The 20909-nt window shown below is 34.5% G+C and overlaps 1 protein-coding gene across 1 annotated transcript in view; it reads left to right on the top strand.

The window, feature by feature from the left end:
- The window catches only part of LOC150064635 (cadherin-10), a 142454-nt gene that overhangs the window by 89728 nt on the left and 31817 nt on the right, over positions 1 to 20909 (top strand). The window contains exons 3-5 of the mRNA XM_090332099.1: positions 4634 to 4928; positions 8385 to 8504; positions 9053 to 9220. Of these exons, the coding sequence (XP_090188225.1) occupies positions 4634 to 4928; positions 8385 to 8504; positions 9053 to 9220 (583 nt within the window). The remainder of the gene's footprint in view (positions 1 to 4633; positions 4929 to 8384; positions 8505 to 9052; positions 9221 to 20909) is intronic.

Below are 20909 nucleotides of genomic sequence, written 5' to 3' on the forward strand. Positions count from 1 at the left end.
AGGATCAGAGCCTTGAAGCCATCCCAGGCAGAAAAGTCTGTGAGACTCTTACATCCAATTAACCAGCAAAAAAAAAAAAAAAAAAACTGGATAAGGATATATGGATCAACTGGTAGAGTGCTAGCTCTAGCTTTGAGCACAAAAGCCTCAGGACAGGGTCCAGGCCCTTCTGGAGTTTCAGTGTGCACATGCACATGCGTGCGCACACACACACACACACACACACACACACACACACACACACACACACACAGTAATCCAGTATGAGGAAACTGCTGTTAACAGACTAAATATGCTCAAGTAAGTTTCAAAAAACAGTACTGCTACCAGATATACAGTCTTTGATCCTTAATTCCTACTTAAAATATGAAAGAAGTCATTCCTTTTTGCCTATAAACTATTCTATGCAATATCTTAAAATGAATGCTTTATAAAAAGTGATGAAAAAATAACAGAAACACGCCACAATTCAAATTACCGGGAATTTATTCAATCATTTGTGTTTAATATATTTCTTTAATTTGCATGGATTGATTAGTTTTAAATATTAAAGCTGCTCTATATAAGTCAATTCAGCAATGAGTCATATTTGAACATCTCTGAGCCCAGAAAGTTAAGCAATGGGAAAATGACTTTTAAATGTGCAGTGCAGAGCCAGTTGTTCTATTTTCATTGGTTGTCATGTATCCTGCCATGTCCTTTATCTGCCTGTGAATTTACAAGGAACACAGCAGGTTGTGAATTTTTAATAGGCTTTCCTCAAGGAAAGAAAAGGTCAATATTAACATAAAACTCTTCTTAAAGATTTGTGGCACAAATGTTTCACACCGGAAAACAGGTGTTACTAAGGAACTAAAGTCACAATAATCTAATATTTTTTCTATGTTTAAAGAAAACTTAATGTCTTGTGTGATAAAATAGCACACTATAAATATGAGAGTAGATGCTATAAAGTTTGGGCATATGATCTATTGATTGTCTTTGTATATGTACATAATTTTATTTAATTAAATGTTTAATTAATCCAAATATACATGCCTAATATAAAATGATAAAGTGAGAGTGATGAAAAATTGATATGTGGTCTTAGCAAATGAGTTGTAATGGAAGAAATCAGAAAGTATAAGTGTAAAGAGAAAATGGGATTAATGGCAATTTTACAATCACAAAAGAAGGTTTGTACAGAGGTGGTAATTAAAGAACTTGTCCACTGGTTTATTTCTGTAACTATTAGGAAGCCTTCAGCATAAACAAACCTGTTAAGTATTGGTTTATGTAAACATAAATCATTAGAGGAAATGATTCTCAAGGTTTTGTGAGGCATATCAATACTTTCAACTCACTCAGAAAATGTCTATTGTAATTTTTTAGTCATTCATTTCTCAGATATGTGTAAAAATGATCATTAAAGCATAGGCTAACATCCAGGCCCCAAGTGTGGTCTTTTTTCTCATTATTTTACCATTGTTTTAAATTCCCCCTCTAAGAACAAGAATTAAGAAAAAGTGCAAGTTATCACCAATGATCTAATGGTTGGAAAAGCATTTATTGCAAGTCTAGCTTCTTAATATGAAATTTCTAAATGTCTAGGTTTCATGCTTGTTACTGCTAATTTTATCTATTGGAAAAATAAAGCATCATTTCATTCTCTGACTCTTAAAATTACTGTCTTGTAGATTTCATCCCTTTGATTCCCTGCTACCACATTTCCTAATCCAACAGAAACTCTCTCAGTTTGTGGTCCAATTACAGGATTTAATTTTCACTGTCTGTAGTATATGTACAGGTAAAAACCCTGCTGTGATTTATATTCCAAAACACAGCCTGATAAAAATTAAAATCTCATTGTATGAATAGCCTTTTCATACATGTCTGATTCAACTAGTCAAATTGCTCTGAGTCATTTCCTTCCTGTTTTATGTTCTAAATTCACTCCGAATTCAAAAATGTAAAATGTGTACATTTTTAAGCCAGTTAAATCCTTTAATCATTCTTTTTGTAGTAGTTTAGACTTTCTATGAGTTCCATGTTTAACAAATCCTCCCTCATTCCTATGAGCTAGTTAGAGAATGTCCTGCAAATTGCCATTTCATGCCTGATTGATTCTGCTACAGAACTGCAATCAAATTTCAACTTGCTTTTTTTGGCATACTTGATTCCTCTAACTGTTAGCAAGTATTTCTCCATTAAAGTTTTTGAATGAACTGACAGTAGATATCAGAACTAGCTACTATAAGCCATGAAGTTTTCAGTTCATGTGATTGATAACACCAGTAATCCTTTCTTGAAATATTTTGATTTCAAAAAGAGAAATACATAATGCTTAAATCTACCATTTGAAGCATTACCACAGTATGTCATTTGTATCTGGCATTGTGTTTCCCAGCAATTGTATGCATTGATAATTATTAAGAAACATTGGTCTTGTGACTTTTTGACAGTGCTGCCTGGACAACATAGTCGTAAGTTTCTTCTGAGAGACTTCTAGTTAAAAGGAGTTATTTCCTGCCTCTACTTTGTAGTTTTTGAATGGGTAAAAATTTACTAGGAGCTGGGCACCATGGCTCACGCCTATATTCCTACTTACTCAAGAGGTTGAGATATGAGGATCGTTGTTCAAAGGCAGCCGGGGCACTAAAGACCATGAGATTCTTATGTCCAATTAACCACTAGAAAACTGAAAGTGGCTCTAGGGTAAGGAGGTAGCCTTGAGCTGAAGAGCTCAGGGAGAGTGCTTAGGCTCAGAGTTCAAGCTCCATGACCACCCCCCCCCAAAAAAAAAGTACTAGGAAATACATTCTTCCATCATTTCTTTGCATTTCGTTAAGTCCATGTGTACAACTTACCCATTTTTTTTTTCTGGAATAGCCTTGTTTATACTTAAATCAGAAAATGTAGCTGCATTCAGGATGGTGGCTAAGTGTTAAAAATATAACTTATTCTAAAATTGCAAAGTCTCTTTGAAGATGCTAGCTGTTTCTGCATACTTAAGAAAGACTAGTAATTCATCATGTATGAAATATTTTACGTCAATCATCTTTATATCCACAAAAGTTTTTTTCTTAACATTCAAGTATATTAAGTTATAAGAAAAACATTTCCATATATATAAACATTCATTGTTAAGAAATATATACATACTTCCATAACTAATATTCAACATAGTATTCTTATTCTTAATTATGTTAAATATGTGCTGACAGAAATAATGTAAAGAAGAAAATTAGCAACTATTTTGATAGCTGTATAATTTCATTCACTTTTTCATAAAAGTGAAGAATACTATCCTTAATTCACAATTCTGTAGGGTATATTGTTGTAGCTATTTTGATTTATCTATCAATTACATGATACTGAAAAAGAAAAAAATGAACAAAACTAGCTCTATGATAAAATAGACCTGTACAAATTAAGAGAAGCTATATGTATTATGCTTATTCTCAGATAAGTAATAATGGTTAAAATATATTTTATTATGAAAAATAAAATTATGATCCTGGTATATACAAAGCATATGGGTTGAATGCACAGAAAAAGAGAAATTTATAATACTGCTTTTTCTAAGTTGATTTGTTCAGCTTCTTCCTTCATGCTAAGAATCCAACAAAAGGAGAGAGTTTATTATTTCTTGGTCAGAAGAAAAACTGCAAATACTTGTATTCCATTACTCCCCTTCCAAAGCCCTGAATTCAAAAGTTTGCTTCGAAGTCTTTGAAAGCTCTTCTCTCCAAGATGGTCATTTAACAACATGACAAACTCACAAACTCACATCCTTAAATCAAGAATAGGCATTGGAAAGCAATTTAAGTAAAATTTGACCATGAATCACTGTCTGGTGGGCTAGCATTTACATTGGGCTGAAAAATACACTTGTCTGAGATGTATGTGCCCACTCATAAACCACAGCATTGTGCTATATCTATTCCTCTGAAGGACTTAGTTTCTGTAACAGGCTTAGGCAAGCAAGTAATTCCTTGCTTTGATACCTACAAATATTTGCCATGTCATCAAAGACTGTCTTTCACATGCATGGTATTTCCAAAAAGGGCTAGGTCTTGCACAGGTTTGCCAGTGTTACAGCCTCTGAGATATTTTAACTGATAATTAAAAAAATAAGTTTAATGGCATTCAATTTCCCCTAAATATGATAATAAAATAACTTTTCATTTAAGGATTGGGAGTTTGGCCTACTTGTAGAATGCTTGCTTAACATGCACGAAGACCTGGGTTCGATTCCTTGGTACCACATACATAGAAAAAAGCCAGAAGTGGTGCTTAGGCTCAAGTGATAGAGCCCTAGGTTTTAGAAAATCCAAGGATGGTGCTCAGGCCCTGAGCTCAAGCCCAGGACTGACAAAAAAAATAATTTTTCATTTGCAGAAAAAGATGAAAGAACAGAATTTACAACATAGACCAGTGTCTTTTCAGTATTTATCTATGAAAGTGGTTATTTACCAAGCTAATGGAGGATAGTTTAATTTTCTTTTATGATTTTTCTTTTCATGACACTAGATTATTCCTACCCCATACAATGAATGAATGAGTGTGATTGAACTTACTCAACTCAGGGAATTCTATCAGCATTCTATACCTGTAGACATCATTATGGATATGCTCATTTTATTCTCTCCAGCTTCATTCAGATCAAGATAAAGGAGATGGATCACTCAAATATATTTTATCTGGAGATGGAGCTGGAACTCTTTTTATTATTGATGAAAAAACAGGTGATATTCATGCCACAAGAAGGATTGATAGGGAGGAAAAAGCTTTTTATACTCTACGTGCACAAGCTATTAACAGAAGAACTCTGAGGCCAGTAGAGCCAGAGTCTGAATTTGTGATCAAAATCCATGATATTAATGACAATGAGCCAACATTCCCAGAAGAAATTTACACAGCTAGTGTGCCTGAAATGTCTGTTGTAGGTAAGTTCATTTATGCTGTTTATAAAAGTATTTTTAAAATAACTTCAAAATTGTCAGGTTAGATTAACTGACTTTATGTGTTTATTACCTACTGAGTAAACTTTGTTGTTTTAGTAAAAGAAAAAATGAAAGTAAACAAAGATTAATACATTAATAATTCCTGTGGTTTTATAAATCTTTACAGTGCATAGAGTTGGAACTTAAAAATAACAAAAAGGAGGCTAAAATATATTTATCCCAGAATTAGGTGGCAATTATGTAAAAAAACAGGTCCCCAATATCATATGAACATAATCATTCTTTGCTGACTGAAAGGCATTTTGTCAATAGCCACACAGATACTAAAGTCATGTTTGATTTTCTCAATAAAATCACGTGCCTACAATATATGCATGTTCTTTTCACATATTTTAAATTATATTTAGATAAGGTTTAATCCACACACTATGAAAATAATTGTTGCACTGTATAGTTTAGGAAAATGGCAAAAATATTTTTGCATGAATGATTACCACACATGTATTTCTTTCTACTAAGCATTTTCAGTCCTGAATAACTGGTGCCAAAATGCAGACACTATAGCTCTAGAATTCCAATGGTAAACTAAGTATAGGATTCATGTAATAAGAAGTTAATTCACATGCAGTGTTCACTATTTATTAAATTGTTCATTTCAAATAATAGGACTGATTAGCTTATTTTATTCTTCATTATTATTTTTTTTATTTGTGAATAATGGGGCTTGAACTTGGCCTGGACACTGTCCCTGAGCTCTTCAGCTCAAGGGTACCACCCTACCCCTAGGCCTGGGCATTGTCCCTAAGCTCTTCAACTCAATGCTGCCACTCTACCCTGGAGTCAAGCTCAACTTCCCATTTTCTAAAGGTTAATTGGAGATAAGAGTCTAAGGTCTTTTTGTGTCCAGGCTGGCTTTAACCCTTGATCCTCAGATCTCAGCCTCCTGAATAGCTAGGATTACAGGCATGAACCATGATGCCCAGCTTTTCCTTATTATTAACTGATATTATTGCTTTATAATTTTATATGTCTCTATATAATTTAATATAGCAATAAGATTTTTTTTTTTGCCAGTCCTGGGCTTGAGCTCAGGGCCTGAGCACTGTCCTTGGGTTTTCTCAAGGATAGAGCCTACCACTTGAGCCTCAGCACCACTCCTGGCTTTTTTCTATGTATGTGGTACCGAGGAATCGAACCCAAGTCTTCATGCATGCTAGGCAAGCACTTTAACCACTAGGCCAACCTCCTGGCCCAGCAATAAGATTTTTAAGACAAATACTGTATAATATTTTATAGATCTGTTTCTTAATAAATTCCCAATTCAAATAAACTAATTGAATCCCATGACAAGCACATGCTAGTATATTCTAGGTATATTCTCAGAAATAGAAAATATCCTGGATGTCAGTGACTCATTCCTGTAATTCTAGCTGCATAGTTACCTGTAATAGAGAAGATTGTTTACTGAAAACTTGGATAGGAAAGTTTAAGTGAGTCCATTTTCAAACTGATTATCAAAATACTTGGCTAGAAGAATTGCTTGACTGGTGTGCCACCATTTGAACAAGCATATTTAACATTAAGATGACCTGAGTTCAAATACCAAGACAGACAACATAAAGAACAATAAAAAAAAAGAACACACAAAAAGAGTAGGACTATAATAGTCACAGAGAAGAAATTTCTCAGTTCAGTACAATATATTTATTGGAAAAAACTGCCAAAACATTTTAACTAAACAGAAAGTGACAAAGAATGTAAACTTTCAGGAAATAGAAATACATTTTGAGAGAGAGAGGTGTTTAAATGTAATAGAAAACACACTTCTCATGTATATGAATTTGTTTAAACTAATAATTTGAATAAACAAGTGAATCTGGTGCTTTTACTTGTAACATTATTAATAATGAATTTTCAAATGTTATATATATATAAATCAATTTTATTGTCAGGGTGATGTCTAGAGGGGTTACATTTACATTCATCAGGTAGTGAGTACATTATTTCTTGGATATTGATACCCCTTCAAGTGCTTTTCCTCTACTTTTCCTCCTCCCACTTCCTCCCTATCATTTTTCCCCTTTCTCTTTCCTATTTCAAATGAACAAAACATCTATCTATCTATCTATCTATCTATCTATCTATCTATATATATATATATATATATATATATATATATATATGTATCAGGTACCAAAGTCAGATACAGCAACAACATGGGATAAACCAGAAGGGTGAAAAAGAGAAACAAAATAAATTCATATAGCACATTAAAAAAATCACAAGGATAACTCTCTTGTTTCCATATCCTGGAGTTCATTTCACTTAGCCTCATCTTCTTTAAAGTATGTGGTCTGGAATAATCATCTAACACTTTATAAACATTCCAAAGAGTTTTTGTTGTTCATCGACAAAGTTCTTACAAATATGAACTTTGTTCAGTAGGTTTTACTAGTTCACAGGTCTTGGCATCATTCTAGATTTTTTCTAAATTTGGATATTAATCTATTCATAAAATTGTATTGAGAGCAGATGTTAATTATTTTATAGTTAATTAGTGCAGAGAGAGGGAGCGAAAAAATATCATACTTATTCCTTTGTGACTAGGATATTTTTATTCCCAAAACAAGTGGAAAGAATTTAAATATCCAACATCAGCATATATTTTCTAAAGTGACCATAGATATGATATTCTGAATAGTTTAGCATTGTCTATTTCATGTAGGTTAACTGAGTTTATCTGGGCACCGGTGGCTCACTCCTGTAATCCTAACTACTTAGGAGGCTGAAATCTAAGGACTGTGGCACAAAGTTGACCCAGGCACACAAATGTGTGAGACTCTTTTATCTCCAATTAACCACCAGAAAGCCAGAAGTGGCACTGTGGTTCAACAAGATAGAGTGCTAGCCTTGATCTCAAGAGCTCAGGGACAGCATCCTGGCCCAGAGTCCAAGCCCCATTACTGACCAAAAAACCCCCCAAAATCAGTATTTATCCATATCTATCATTCATAGATAGAAAAATAGATATATGTGTATCTATCTGTATATGTATATCTATATATCTATATAGAGATATAAATGTACACACACATACATATAGCAGCTTTTTTTTTTTTTTTTGCCTGTCCTGGGCTTGAGCTCAGGGGCTGAGCACTGTCCTTGGACTTTCTCAAGGTGAAAGCTCTACCACTTGAGCCTCAGCACCACTTCTGGCTTTTTTTTTTTCTATGTATATGATACCGAGAAATCGAACCCGGGTCTTGGTGCATGCTAGGCAAGCACTCTACCACTAGGCCAAACTCCTGGCCCATAACAGCCTTTTTTTTAAGAGGTCAATTATAAAGCCAAAAACCTATTCAAGTCTTCCATGAAAACCAGTGCTTTTGCTCCTCCTTCTGGTGCTGTGCAGAACTAAGCTGAGTTTGGATACTTCAGGTACTTCTGTGGTGCAAGTCACAGCTACAGATGCCGACGACCCATCCTACGGGAACAGCGCCAGAATCATTTACAGCATTCTGCAGGGGCAGCCCTATTTCTCTGTGGAGCCTGAAACAGGTCAGGAAGAATGAATGCATGTTCATTAATTGAATTATCTTTGTGATATGTATAAGGAGACCAAAGAAGGAAGAACATAACACAATTTAACATTAACACCTATAGAAGGCTAGGCATGGTGATGAAAATGTGTAACTGTTACTGCATGCGAGATGGAGACATGATATTCGTGGAATTGAGGCCAGTTTGTGCATCCCCAAAGACAAATACAGTACATAAAGTCTGGGGTCATGGCTCAAGTGCTAGAGCACTTGCCTATCATGCATGAGGCACTGGGCTCAATTACCAGTGCAATCAATAAGTAAGCATTCACAAAAGAATGATGACAATATACTTAAAAATAGCTGACTAAGTGAGTTAGCTTTGAGCACTCTACAGATACTTCATTGTTAAGAAATTAAGAAAAAGAGCATATACTTTAAAGTATTTCCCCTGAAGTCACTTTTAGTTTTGTTACACAAGATGTAAGGACAAAAATACATGTTTTAATCAGAAACGAATTGATTACTCCAATGAGATTAAGAACATCACATGTATTCTCTTCAAAGGAATCATCAGGACGGCATTACCCAACATGAACCGAGAAAACAGGGAGCAGTACCAAGTGGTGATCCAAGCTAAAGACATGGGCGGCCAGATGGGGGGCCTGTCAGGAACCACCACGGTGAACATCACGCTGACCGACGTCAACGACAACCCGCCTCGATTTCCCCAGAGTAAGTGAGCTGAGGGGTGAGCGTGCTCTGCTGGGACAGGGAACTAGGGCAGGAAGCGAGGAGGGAAGAGTGAGAGAGAAATAAACAGAGCAAGAGTGGGAGAGGGAGGAGAAGACACTGAGAGAGAGAGGGACAGAGAGAGAGAGAGAGAGGGACAGAGAGACAGAGAATCATTCACAGGCTCACTTCTGTTATTCTAGCTATTGAGGACATTGAGATCTAAAGACCACAGTTCAAAGCCAGCTCAGGTAAACAGTCTGTAAGACAATATCTTCACACACACACACACACACACACACACACACACACACACACACACACACACAAAACAAAATAACAACAACAAAAGACAAACATTAAAAAAAAACCAAAAACCCTGATGTGGAGCTATAGCTCAAGTGGTAGAGTACAATCCTTGACCAAAAGAATTCAGGTACACGCCCAGACCTTGCTTCTAAACCCTACGTGTGTGTGCCTGCGCACTTGGAAAATGTGCCACTATATGCATTATGATATATTCACTGGAAAATAGACATCTGAAAGGTAAAATGTTGAATCATAATTCATTTCAGTATATTTTCATGTTTAATATTATGGCTGATTTAGTAATTTTAATAAACTCCTTTTACAAAGTTAAGATTTATAACAGGCATCTGTGCTTCACATTACACCAAATCGAAATCCAACATGCTCATCATGGCAATAATCTTAATCATGCTGACAACAGTAACGAAGGAAAATACTCAGCATTTCAATTCATGAATGGCATTTTTATAGGCCACTATACCAGGCTATATACTGACTCATTCTATTTAATCACAATAATTTTCTCATGCCTATGCTGTGACCTCTATTTTACATATGAAAAATAAATTTTAAAGGGCATATTGTCACATTAAAAAATTATCAGCAATGGCAAAAATGTGTTGAAATCTATGTCTACATCCAGCTGTATAGCATAATAGAGTTCCAGGACTTTAAAAATATTCTGCTTTTCATTTCATTATTTTTAAACTGCATATGGAAATATAATTCATGGATTTTTAATTTGTCAATTATCTTTTATATTATGAATCTATGTAATCATATCTGACCACTGGGAACACTCAGTCATGATAATTAGAACGTTACTTGATAGTCTAAGTCATCTAGCATCTGTGAGACTAATTTTTAAATTCTAATATCATTTTATAGATATACAAGGTTTAGAGAGTTCTACGGTTCATGATGCCTTTCTTTAATTCAGTAAATTATTAAAGTATGAAAATTAACCTGTGTAGAGACATCATCATCATTATCATTAGCCTCATAGTATCATCATCATCATCATCATCATCATCATCATCATCGCTAATATTTCTGCCCAATATAAAACACAAGAACAAGTAGCTCAGGGAGCCTCCTATTGTGATCATACCATTTCTATGTAATAGAAATATAATGCAAGCCCAAAATACATACCATAGATATAGATATAGATGCATATAAAACGATAAACTTTCTGTTCACCACACTGACCAGCAAACAAACTCACATATACACACAATTATTGCTATTTCCTATATTTTTAATAATTGAGGATAGTAACAAAAATAAGTTTTCCACCACCATTTGGTTTATGCAAATTTTCTCACTTTTAGAGATTTTTTTTTTTTTTTTTTTGCTAGTCGTGGGCTTGAGCTCGGGGCCTAAGCACTGTACTTGGACTTTCTCAAGGTTAGAACTCTACCACTTGAGCCTCAGCACCATTTCTGGCTTTTCTTTTTCTATGCATGTGGTACCGAGGAATCGAACCTGGGTCTTCATGCATGCTAGGCAAGCACTCTACCACTAGGCCAAACTTCCGGCCCCAGAGATTTTAATTTCAGTAATTATAGGTAATATATGATCTTGTAGAGTGCATATAAACTTAATAAACCTCTCCTATTCTGATCACATTGATTCATTATTCTGTATCCTCCACACATTTTTCTTCTAAAGGCTATCCACAACCATAGCCAATTTAGAAGTGATAGTAAACAATTCCAGAACCAGTCAGTCTATATGTGATTTTATACTCATGCATCTATTTTTTGCTTGTTTTATTTGAATCTTCTTGGCTGAGTACTGATTTTAGTCCATTAGTTTATATTGAAATAGTTCTCCTCAAGATGAAAGATTAGCACTATAAAAAAAACAGTAAGCATTGTTAAAACATACATTAAATGGTACAAAATACAGGCCTACTTGCTCTTTATAATATCTACCTGAGGTACATATTGTAATTTTCATCTATGGCATTAGTTAAAAATCTGAAATTTAGAAACTCAAGTCATATGTTCATAAATCTGCAGCTGGAATCTCAAAAACATTGTTAGGACCTTGCTAATATCATTCTCACATCAGGGCTTCCAAGACCTAGAGCAAGAGTGAGAGACTGGATCTCAGAATCCTTTATTTTACTTGGAACATTCCTTCTGTACTTAAATCCATGGTATACTACTTATACAAAAAATATAGGGTTCACAGGATTCATTACATCCCTATCATTTTTACACAAAAGCAGAAAAACATACCTATATTGGTTCATGTTTTTTATAGTCCTTGACAAAACATGACTGATCTGTTTCCTATGATCTCTGTACCTCTTCAGCAGATGAATGCACAAGTTTTTATTAGAGAAGGTCTTTCAAGGAAATTTTATGTAATATACTTAGGGATTGAAGGCACGTACACTTACTGAGCTATGAGACTACCATAATCCCTGCCTGGTACAAGAGAGATTTGATTTAATAAGTGCTGATTTTCACTTTGTACATAGAGTCAACCTCTCCTCTACTGGGGATTCCAAGGTAATGTAGGCCCCAGGTGGATGTGCATATTTTAAAGTTATCAAGCACTTCTCAAACTGTCAGGTATGTCCCAAGGAAGAAGCTTCAGTGTTGCAATGAGGAAATAAAATTAAAAATCTTTCTTTTTTATTTTCAGAAACAAAATGAATGCCCTTATTTAAAGGTGCTATACTGCAACTTATATTGGCTATACTTACCTTGTTAATATGAAACAAAAAACAAAAATAAACCACAATAAATAATACCCTCAAATGTGTATAGTTTTTCCCACTTGATATTAGTGAATTAAAGAGCAATATATTAACTAAATAATTGTTGATTCACTAAGCTTTGATTGATTTCCAGAACTGAAATGGAAAAAAAAAGACAAAAGCTTAAAAATGTTGATTAAAAAAAACCCTACTGTATGTCATGGACTATGAATCTAGGTTTAAAACAATAAATTACAATAGCCTTAAATTAAAAAATAAAATTACATATGCTCACAAACAATTTTCACTGGTAGAATGCAAACCCATATTTTCTCTTCTCTCTCTCTTTCTTTTCCTTTCTACATTCTCCTTCCTTAGTGTATCTCTCTCTCTCTCCCCATCCTCCTACTCCTCTCTTGAATATATTCCACATATTGCATGGATGGATTTATTCAATAAAGCCAGTTCTATTTTAAACTTAAGCTATTCACTAATAAACTTCCAAATATGAAGAGATCAAGGGAATGGAAATTATATTAAAAAATACCTTTTAAAATAGCCAGACATTTTTCAGGCTGAAAAGCAAAGTGCTCTGAGAGGAAAGCATTTTAGTCAGAAGAATACCATGAAGAAGGTCGATTTTCAGTGAAAGTATAAAACTTGGCATGGCTGAATCTAAATATTCAATATAAGGATTATGAAAAGCTGAGAAACATAATGTAGGCAGTGTTAGCATCAGGAAGAAAATTGGAGAAAGTAAAATGTTGCCTGTATCATCGAGGGAATTATTTTAGGTCATTAGTCAGAATTCTTTATGGGGACTAATTACTATTAGATACTCATAGGGAAGAAGCACACTATTGTCCTGTTAGCATGAGAGTTGATGAGCCTCTGAACTAATCTGCAGGGAGGGCTTTGAGATTACCACGTATTTAAGAGAATAATCCATGGGCTTTAGTAACCAGGTCAATAGAAGATTTAAAGGATAAAATGTAAAAGAATCAATACAAGACACTACTTTCATGCTTGCTACCAGATAGACTTATCTGAAGAGGGAAACCAGAGACTTAAATTTCATGTGAACATTTTGGATGGAGATAGCTGCAGGTAATAGTTGCATGTCTGTCAATTCCTCTTAGATGCTCTGAGACATGAAACTCTGAGGTGTACCAGTGACAATTCAATGAACACAGACATTTAGGAGCTTGGTCCAAGTTTTTGCTCCTAAGCTGGTTATTTTCCTCTTTTGCAGTTATGGAACTAGAAAGAGGACCTAGCATCAACTGACAGTGAAGGAGAATTGTTCTTGGCCAAGAATAAGAGACAAAGCTGAGAGTAGGAGGAGATATCTCACACTTCTGAGGCAGGAGATAGTTTAAGAAATGAAGAGAAGACTGGCTAACAAGGACAGGGAAATATTTCTTGTCTTTAGCAGGGAATAGGGCTATGATTTTCATTTCTTTTATGATTTTCTGCAGTCATGGCCACGTAGTTGACTGGCATAGCTCTCCAGAATGATCATGGGGTGTAATGAGGTTAGAAGTTGTCTAATAGTCATTCTGAAAGCCATCTCAGATCTAATCAGGTTTGGTGAGAATGCCTGAAGAGAAATTTCTAGTCTACCAAACATGTTGGCCTGAAAGATAAGCAAGATGAGGTAAGGATAGAAATTTAACAAGGCCATCTACAGTACTCAAGTTAACACACTCACGTGTAGCAAAAAGTTAGGAAGTGACAGAACCTGGTGAAGCACTGTTTTCTGTGTGTGATGAAATAATGTGTTTCTCTAAGTACTACTCCCTATGTGGAAGTTACACAGGAAAAAAAAAGTCTACATGATATGTTCCAGTTATTTCAGTGGAAACTTGCCTTAGGCCAAACTGCTTGACATTTTTGTATAATGGGATTCAAATTTCTCTCTATTGTGGAATTTTCTAGAACAAACTATGATGCCAGTATTCTTAGGTGGGTATAGATATAAAAAAAGAATCTTTTCAGTGTAACTGTGTTTAGAAAAATTACATTACTCTTGAGATTTTAGTACACTTAACATTTTAGAAAAGAGACTTCATAATGCAATTTAATACTTTCTATAAATTATTAATTCAAAGCATATATACATTGCTATTCTCTCATTCATTGATGCCAATTAAGTTGGAGATGATTTTATAAAGTTATTAAGGTAGATACCACATACTATGGGAATCAGCTGATGTAAAATCTGTTACTATGTTGCTTCTTCAATGGCATAAACAGGAAATTAAGATATCCTTCAGTATCTCATTTTGCTCCTAAATTGAGCAAAAGTAGATGTGAAATTACTTAAACCAGAAAGTTAAGTCACTTAAATGTAACAACAAGTTCCTCATCACACCTCCCCTGTTCACAGAGTTCGGATTCTGCCTTTTCTCAGATCTTCAAATCTGAAGCCTTCGTATTCTGTCAGTCTCTAGTGTGACTTTCAGCTCTCCTCTGCTCTCTCCTAAATGCTCATTTAGCATTGTATAATTTCCTTAACTACTCTGCTATTGCCTCCAAGGAGCTTTATCTTGTTTTTAATTTCTTCCTGTTAAGCTCATTAAAAAACATCTTTTGAGCATTATACAATAGAACAGTTTATAAACGTGCATAATTGTGTCATTTTTCTTAAAGCAAGTATTGAGATTATTATGCAGCACAGAGATGTTACTGTAAGATTACACATAAACCAAATTAAAAAATTAAACTAAAGTTAAATTATTTTGTTGATTCATATATGTGGAGCTTTTTAATTTTAACTCTGGAAAAGTAGAGGGCTCTTATGTAAATGTGGATAGCACAAGGGCAAGGAAGTGAAGATAAAGATACAACAGCTCTTTGAACCTACAGGTTCTACAAAACAAAACAGCAGCTATTTGTTTCTAAACTCAAAACCTGGAGAAAAGCAGTTGCACCTTTGTTCTCCTCCCAGTTGAACTCTGGCAACATTTTTTGTTGTTGATCTTAAGGAGTTCACCATGTAACAGTCCTGTAGTGACTCTTAGATACTTTGAGTTGTCCATTATTTCTAATGTGGCAATACAATGCAAGAGTAGAACAAGTGACCAGGAACCAGTCCTACTTACTGAAAACTCTCTAACAGTGAGTACATTAGTGCTATTTGAACACTTTAATACTCTTTAATACTTGAAATCAGGGTATTTGTGTTTCTTATCATAAGTTCAAAGTATACTTATATAAATAATCTATACATGTTGCCCACTTTCAGGAATCATGGATGCTTCTTCCAGACTTTTAGTTCATAACACTTCACTATATATGATTTAGAAATTGTAATTGCCTTTCTCATTACAGTGATTCTGGGTGTTTAAGTGCTAATACCCTCACTAGGAAGAAATATTCATACATTCTAAATATTAGCACAGAAGCAGATGATTTAGTCTGACACCTGGGAATGAATTTTAAACAACAATAAATTGGAATTGATAGGAAGACATACCATATAATTAAAGGTCCATCATCTCTGAAATTAAAAAAAATTAAAAGTATTCAAATATATATCTTTATAGAAAAATGAAATCTGAGATGGATGACAGGCTCTTCTTCGTCATTAGGAACATGTTCATAAGGATTTTTACTTTCTTTACATTCATGTAGGGAAAACAGGCTGACCCTCAAAGCAATTCTGATTCACTTGACAAATTGGTATATGCATATTCAACATAACAAGTCTATGAAATAAGTAGCAACATATGAGTGGATCACTATTTAAAACACTTAAAATATAGAAACACACTTTTTAAATTTTGAAAAAAGTTTAATATATTTTGTCCTAGATCTCACCATCAGATCCTACCCTCCTTAAAGGCTAGGATTACAGGACTGAGCCACCAGTCCTTTAGACATTTAGATTTGCTGTCTTTTTCATTTCCTATCAAAAACAATAATCCCACAAGTCATTTCTATAGTACATCCTTGCTCATATTGCTGTTTGCCACTTACAATAATAGTCAACCTCAGAATATATAATCTCTTATACCTTCCATTGATATATTAAATTGTCTCCCTTAAATAATATATATTGGCCATTCTTTTATATATAATATATTCTAAATACAACATAAATACACTTTATCCATATATATATATATATATTTAAAGTAACTGTCTCTGACTCATACTGACAATAATGTGTACAGTCCCTTAGATCTCTGTCACTGGTTGTCTCTCTCTTGGAACTCACCCTTAGCCAGACTTCGAATTCCCTACCCACTATCATCTGATGAGATTTTCATCCCAAGAACAGAGTCCACACTGTTAAGAACTTGCTGCTATATTGCTTGCATCAAGGTCTGGGTAATAACTGCATTTAGACACTTCCTAACTTCAAAAAGAAAATGAAACTTTATTTACTAAAAATCTTCTTTAGAAATGAAGCAGACTACATAATCAATAGATCTATGTTGATTGGGCTCTGTAAAGATGATAACAATCTGCGTAAATAGAACATGTAACAATAGCAATATGAGAAACATGGCGCAGGGTAGGTTGGCCAGCCATACTTGTACAGATTCAAGTGGTAAGCAGACAATGAATTGAAATGTATTACACAGACAACATAATGCAGGCTAATATGATTTCAACTTCTCTGGTCTCTAGGAAGGACTAGAAGAAGCTGAAGCAAATGGCATACTTACTTATGGGCACACAAATTAAGGAGGCCCTCTCTCTTGCAAGACCTCAACAAGGCACTCCAGAATGAATGCCTCCTCCAGCTGTGTACTGCAGGCTCCTTCCTACCCTCAAATTCTGGCCTCCAGTCCCATGAACTGGATGGGCCTGATAAAAGCAATTTGAGAGGTGGAATGCTTCCTCGTGGATGAGCCTGTACTACACTGTGTCTAAGTGGTTTTGTGTTCTGGGGGTAGCATCCATTTGGGAAAATGTGCAGTCCAGTACCAAAGTGATAGAGAAGCAATGCTCCTGCTAATGCTGCTGACACAGCCCTGGTTTAGGAGACACCTTGGATATTCATTTAGACTTGGAGCTCACTGTACATTTTTCTTTGTGTGGTTACAATAATGGTTACCAGAATGCGTTATTCCTCTACTACTGGTTTTATAAAACACAGTGTTGGAGTCATTATCAATATGTAAGAATAAAAGAAGAAGATCTCTCATGAGAATAACTACAGAGAATTTAGTTTGCTTGGTTTTGGGCAGGATGCAGTTGGCAATTGTTCACCCAGTATCAAAATAACTGATTCATTATACAAATAATCATATAAAGGATTCCAATGCACAAAGGAACAGAATGGGTATATAATTCTGACAAAACACAAAAATCTTGTTTTTGAGTTTTACATTCTCTTTATGCACAGTAGATGATAAAATGCCTAGAAGAGGTATGTAGCAGGTAGCACTGAAGAGTGCTCTTGTGATCTATTTATTTGGTGAGAGTTGAGCAAGCAGCTGAATGAAGGAGTCATCAAGATACCAAGCAGGGGTAGCCCATGAGGAAAAACAAGTAAAGCAAACACAGAGAGTGAGAAAGCAGTAGTCCACACAAGAGCAGGAAGTTGCCTTCATCAGTCAGATATTGGAGTTCAGTAAAGAAAAACATACAAAAACACAAGCATAGACCAAATCAGACGCAATAGAAAGTTAGCTATTCAGGTTGTTTTTTTTTCTTTTTTGCAAGCTACTAACCCTGTTTGTAATAGATAGAAAAAGCATTGCATCATCTTGCTTAAATGATCATAAAAAGCCATCCCATACAATATCAGATGGGATGGAAAACTTCAAGCATGAAGAAGAAAATAATAAAGGATCTTTGAAAAAAAATTTGCCTATGATAAATAAAAGTTTAAATTGATGCATTGTTTTGTGTTTAAATAAGATTTGCTAAAACTTTCATCAAGCCAACAAAATTAGTAAATTTTTTCCTCTTTTGAGATATTATGTAATTATATTAAAACTATTAGTGTATTACTACACCCATGTAAATCCAAAGAAAAATAGTAATAGAAATATTTGGCATGGCTTAACATTGGGAGATAAATGGTAATCCAATTATATACCAAAACAATTGAAAGCATTTTATTGGATACAAAATGATATTTCATTAGAACATCTATAATATGAAGAATCATTATGTTAAAATATTTCTAGAGGGTCCAGGAGTTTGGCCTGGTTGGTGGTGGAGTGCTTGCCTATCATGCACCAACACCCGGGCTCCATTCCTTGACACCACATATACATAGAACAAGCCAGAAATGGTGCTGTGGTTCAAGTGGTAGAGCTCTAGCCTCGAGAAAGCCCACGGGCAGCGCTTAGGCTCTGAGTTCAAGGAACAAGACTGGCAAAAAAAATATTTCTAGAATTAGATGAAAATAGTAAAAATTCTCAGCAGAAAAGTATTAACTCAAGATTCTAATTACATCTTCAGGTTGGCAGTATAGTTTAGTGATTGAGTGTTTATTTAGCATGCCCAAGGTCCCGAGTTCAATTCATAATCCAAAAAATATATGAAGAGAAATTAATAATATTTACCCATTTCCCAGTATATAAAAATTTCTGTTTTGATGTCTTATAAACCAGCTGTGCAGTTTAGAACAAACAGCAGTCCTGGTAGCCCCACATTCTTCTGGTAAAGTGAAGGAGTTTACTTAAAACTCTGCTGATTATGAAAGTAATAAAGTGCTGTAGACACTAAAAAAGCATGTCAAAGCTAAAAAAAAATGTCAAAGCTACACTAATCTAGCAAGAGATATCACATATACCACAGTTATACCATTATATGAAAGAGCCACATGACCAGCATGCCTGAAAATACATATTTGTAATTTTGAAAGACATGTGGAGCTTCATCAAAGCTCAGGCCACTCTGCCTAACTTGGCAAAATTTCATGTGTGATAATAGGCCCGTATTTTCAGCTCCTTAACTATGACTCTTCATGTTGAAATGGACACTTGGTAAGCAGAGTTCTGTAGCGGAAATGCTACTGTCATTCCAGGCATGAGATGGTAACATCACTGTGGTTTAATCTTGGTTCCTACACCTGTAAATCAGGATTGGAATCTTCAGGTTGTTTCAACAACACTGGATTTGGTCATTCCCAATTTGAAAATACCAGTTTTTTTCATATATTTTTATTGTAATTAATAGAAGGTTTGCATTATATTCACCAGATAGAAGGTGCATTTCTTCACAAACATTGATACCCTTTATCATGTCTTGGTCCCCATTTCCTTCCCCCACCCCCACCCCTCATCGTGTTCTCCCCCTTTCCCTATCCTATTTCAAATAGTCAAATAAACATAAATACAGTATATCAGATTTAAAAAAAAATAAAATGCAGGCACTGATTCCTTTGCATTTGGATAAAGCTGGCAAGTTCTTGCTACTAGTTTAACCCATAAAACATCTACATATTTAAAAAATTACTTTCAAATAAACAAATAAGCTTATATACAATATATCAGATAACAAGATAAAATAGGATAGTGAAGGGGGAAAAACAAGATGAGGGGAGGGGGGGAAGGAGGGAAATGGGAACCAAGACATGAGAAAGGGTATCAATGTTTGTGAAGTAATGCACCTTCAATCTGGTGAATATAATGTAATCCTTCTATTAATTACAATAAAAAATGGAAAAAAATTAAAAAAGAATTACTGTCAATATTAAGCTAATCTACCTGCTTCTATAAGTTTCTTAGGGGTCCCCTGAAAGTGTTGTGGGTGGACTGACTTAAAAAAAATGGTGAAAGGGAATTCCAGAATTGTATAGTCCAAAGGTGGATTTCTTCTGATGTGTTCCTTGTTACAAAGCATTCAGCTCACAGCAATGTCATTTTTTTTTCTTATTTGGTAAACTGAAGTGTAGTTATAAGAAAATAATAGAGGAAAATATTATGTGAGTAAAATGGCATGAGAAGAATGCATGGAATGAAGTAGGAAAATCTGTAGATCGATATGCAGAATTTTTATAGAATTATGTAGAAAATTCTTATAGCGGAAAAATATACAAGTCCTAATTTGATGAAAACCTTTCATGAAAGTTGCTATACATATGCAATATCATGACTGGATAAGAGTTCTGGACTTTGTTATATGTGTTAAACAGAATTATTTAAGGTTTGTGTGCAAGAAAGTACTATAAGCAGAAATGTGCTTCCAGTCAATTAATCTGTCAGAAATTTATATTTTTATGACCACCTGCTAAAACATAAATCTCATTAATGGTAGAAACTCTTCATACCAAATGTACTCCTAGGCACACCAAGGGCTTAGATAAATTCTTGTCCTGCTAAAGAATGAAGGTGAGTTTGTCAGGTTTAGTGCTTTCACTCTGACATTTTGAGGGTCATCATTATATTTCTCCTACAGACTATCCAATGCTTTTGTTGTCACAAATAAAAATAGAGTTCCTACATCATATTGGAGATATAGTAATGTTGGTTTCTGCAATTATGAAGGAAGAGAAGAAAATTGCTAATCATCATCAGCATAATAATAATAAATAAATAATAAAATATTTGAAAGAAATACCCACTGTGTATCTTCAGTTTGTTGTAATTGTATAAACACAGATGGACACATTATCTGCCTACAAAGCAAATGTGCACAAATGAAAAAAGAGAGTACTCATAATGCAAACCAGAATTCCTGCTATTCTTACATTTTGTA

The sequence above is a fragment of the Megascapheus bottae genome, chromosome 4, assembly GCF_031878675.1.
Source record: "Megascapheus bottae isolate mThoBot1 chromosome 4, mThoBot2.hap1, whole genome shotgun sequence".
Lineage (NCBI taxonomy): Eukaryota > Metazoa > Chordata > Mammalia > Rodentia > Geomyidae > Megascapheus > Megascapheus bottae.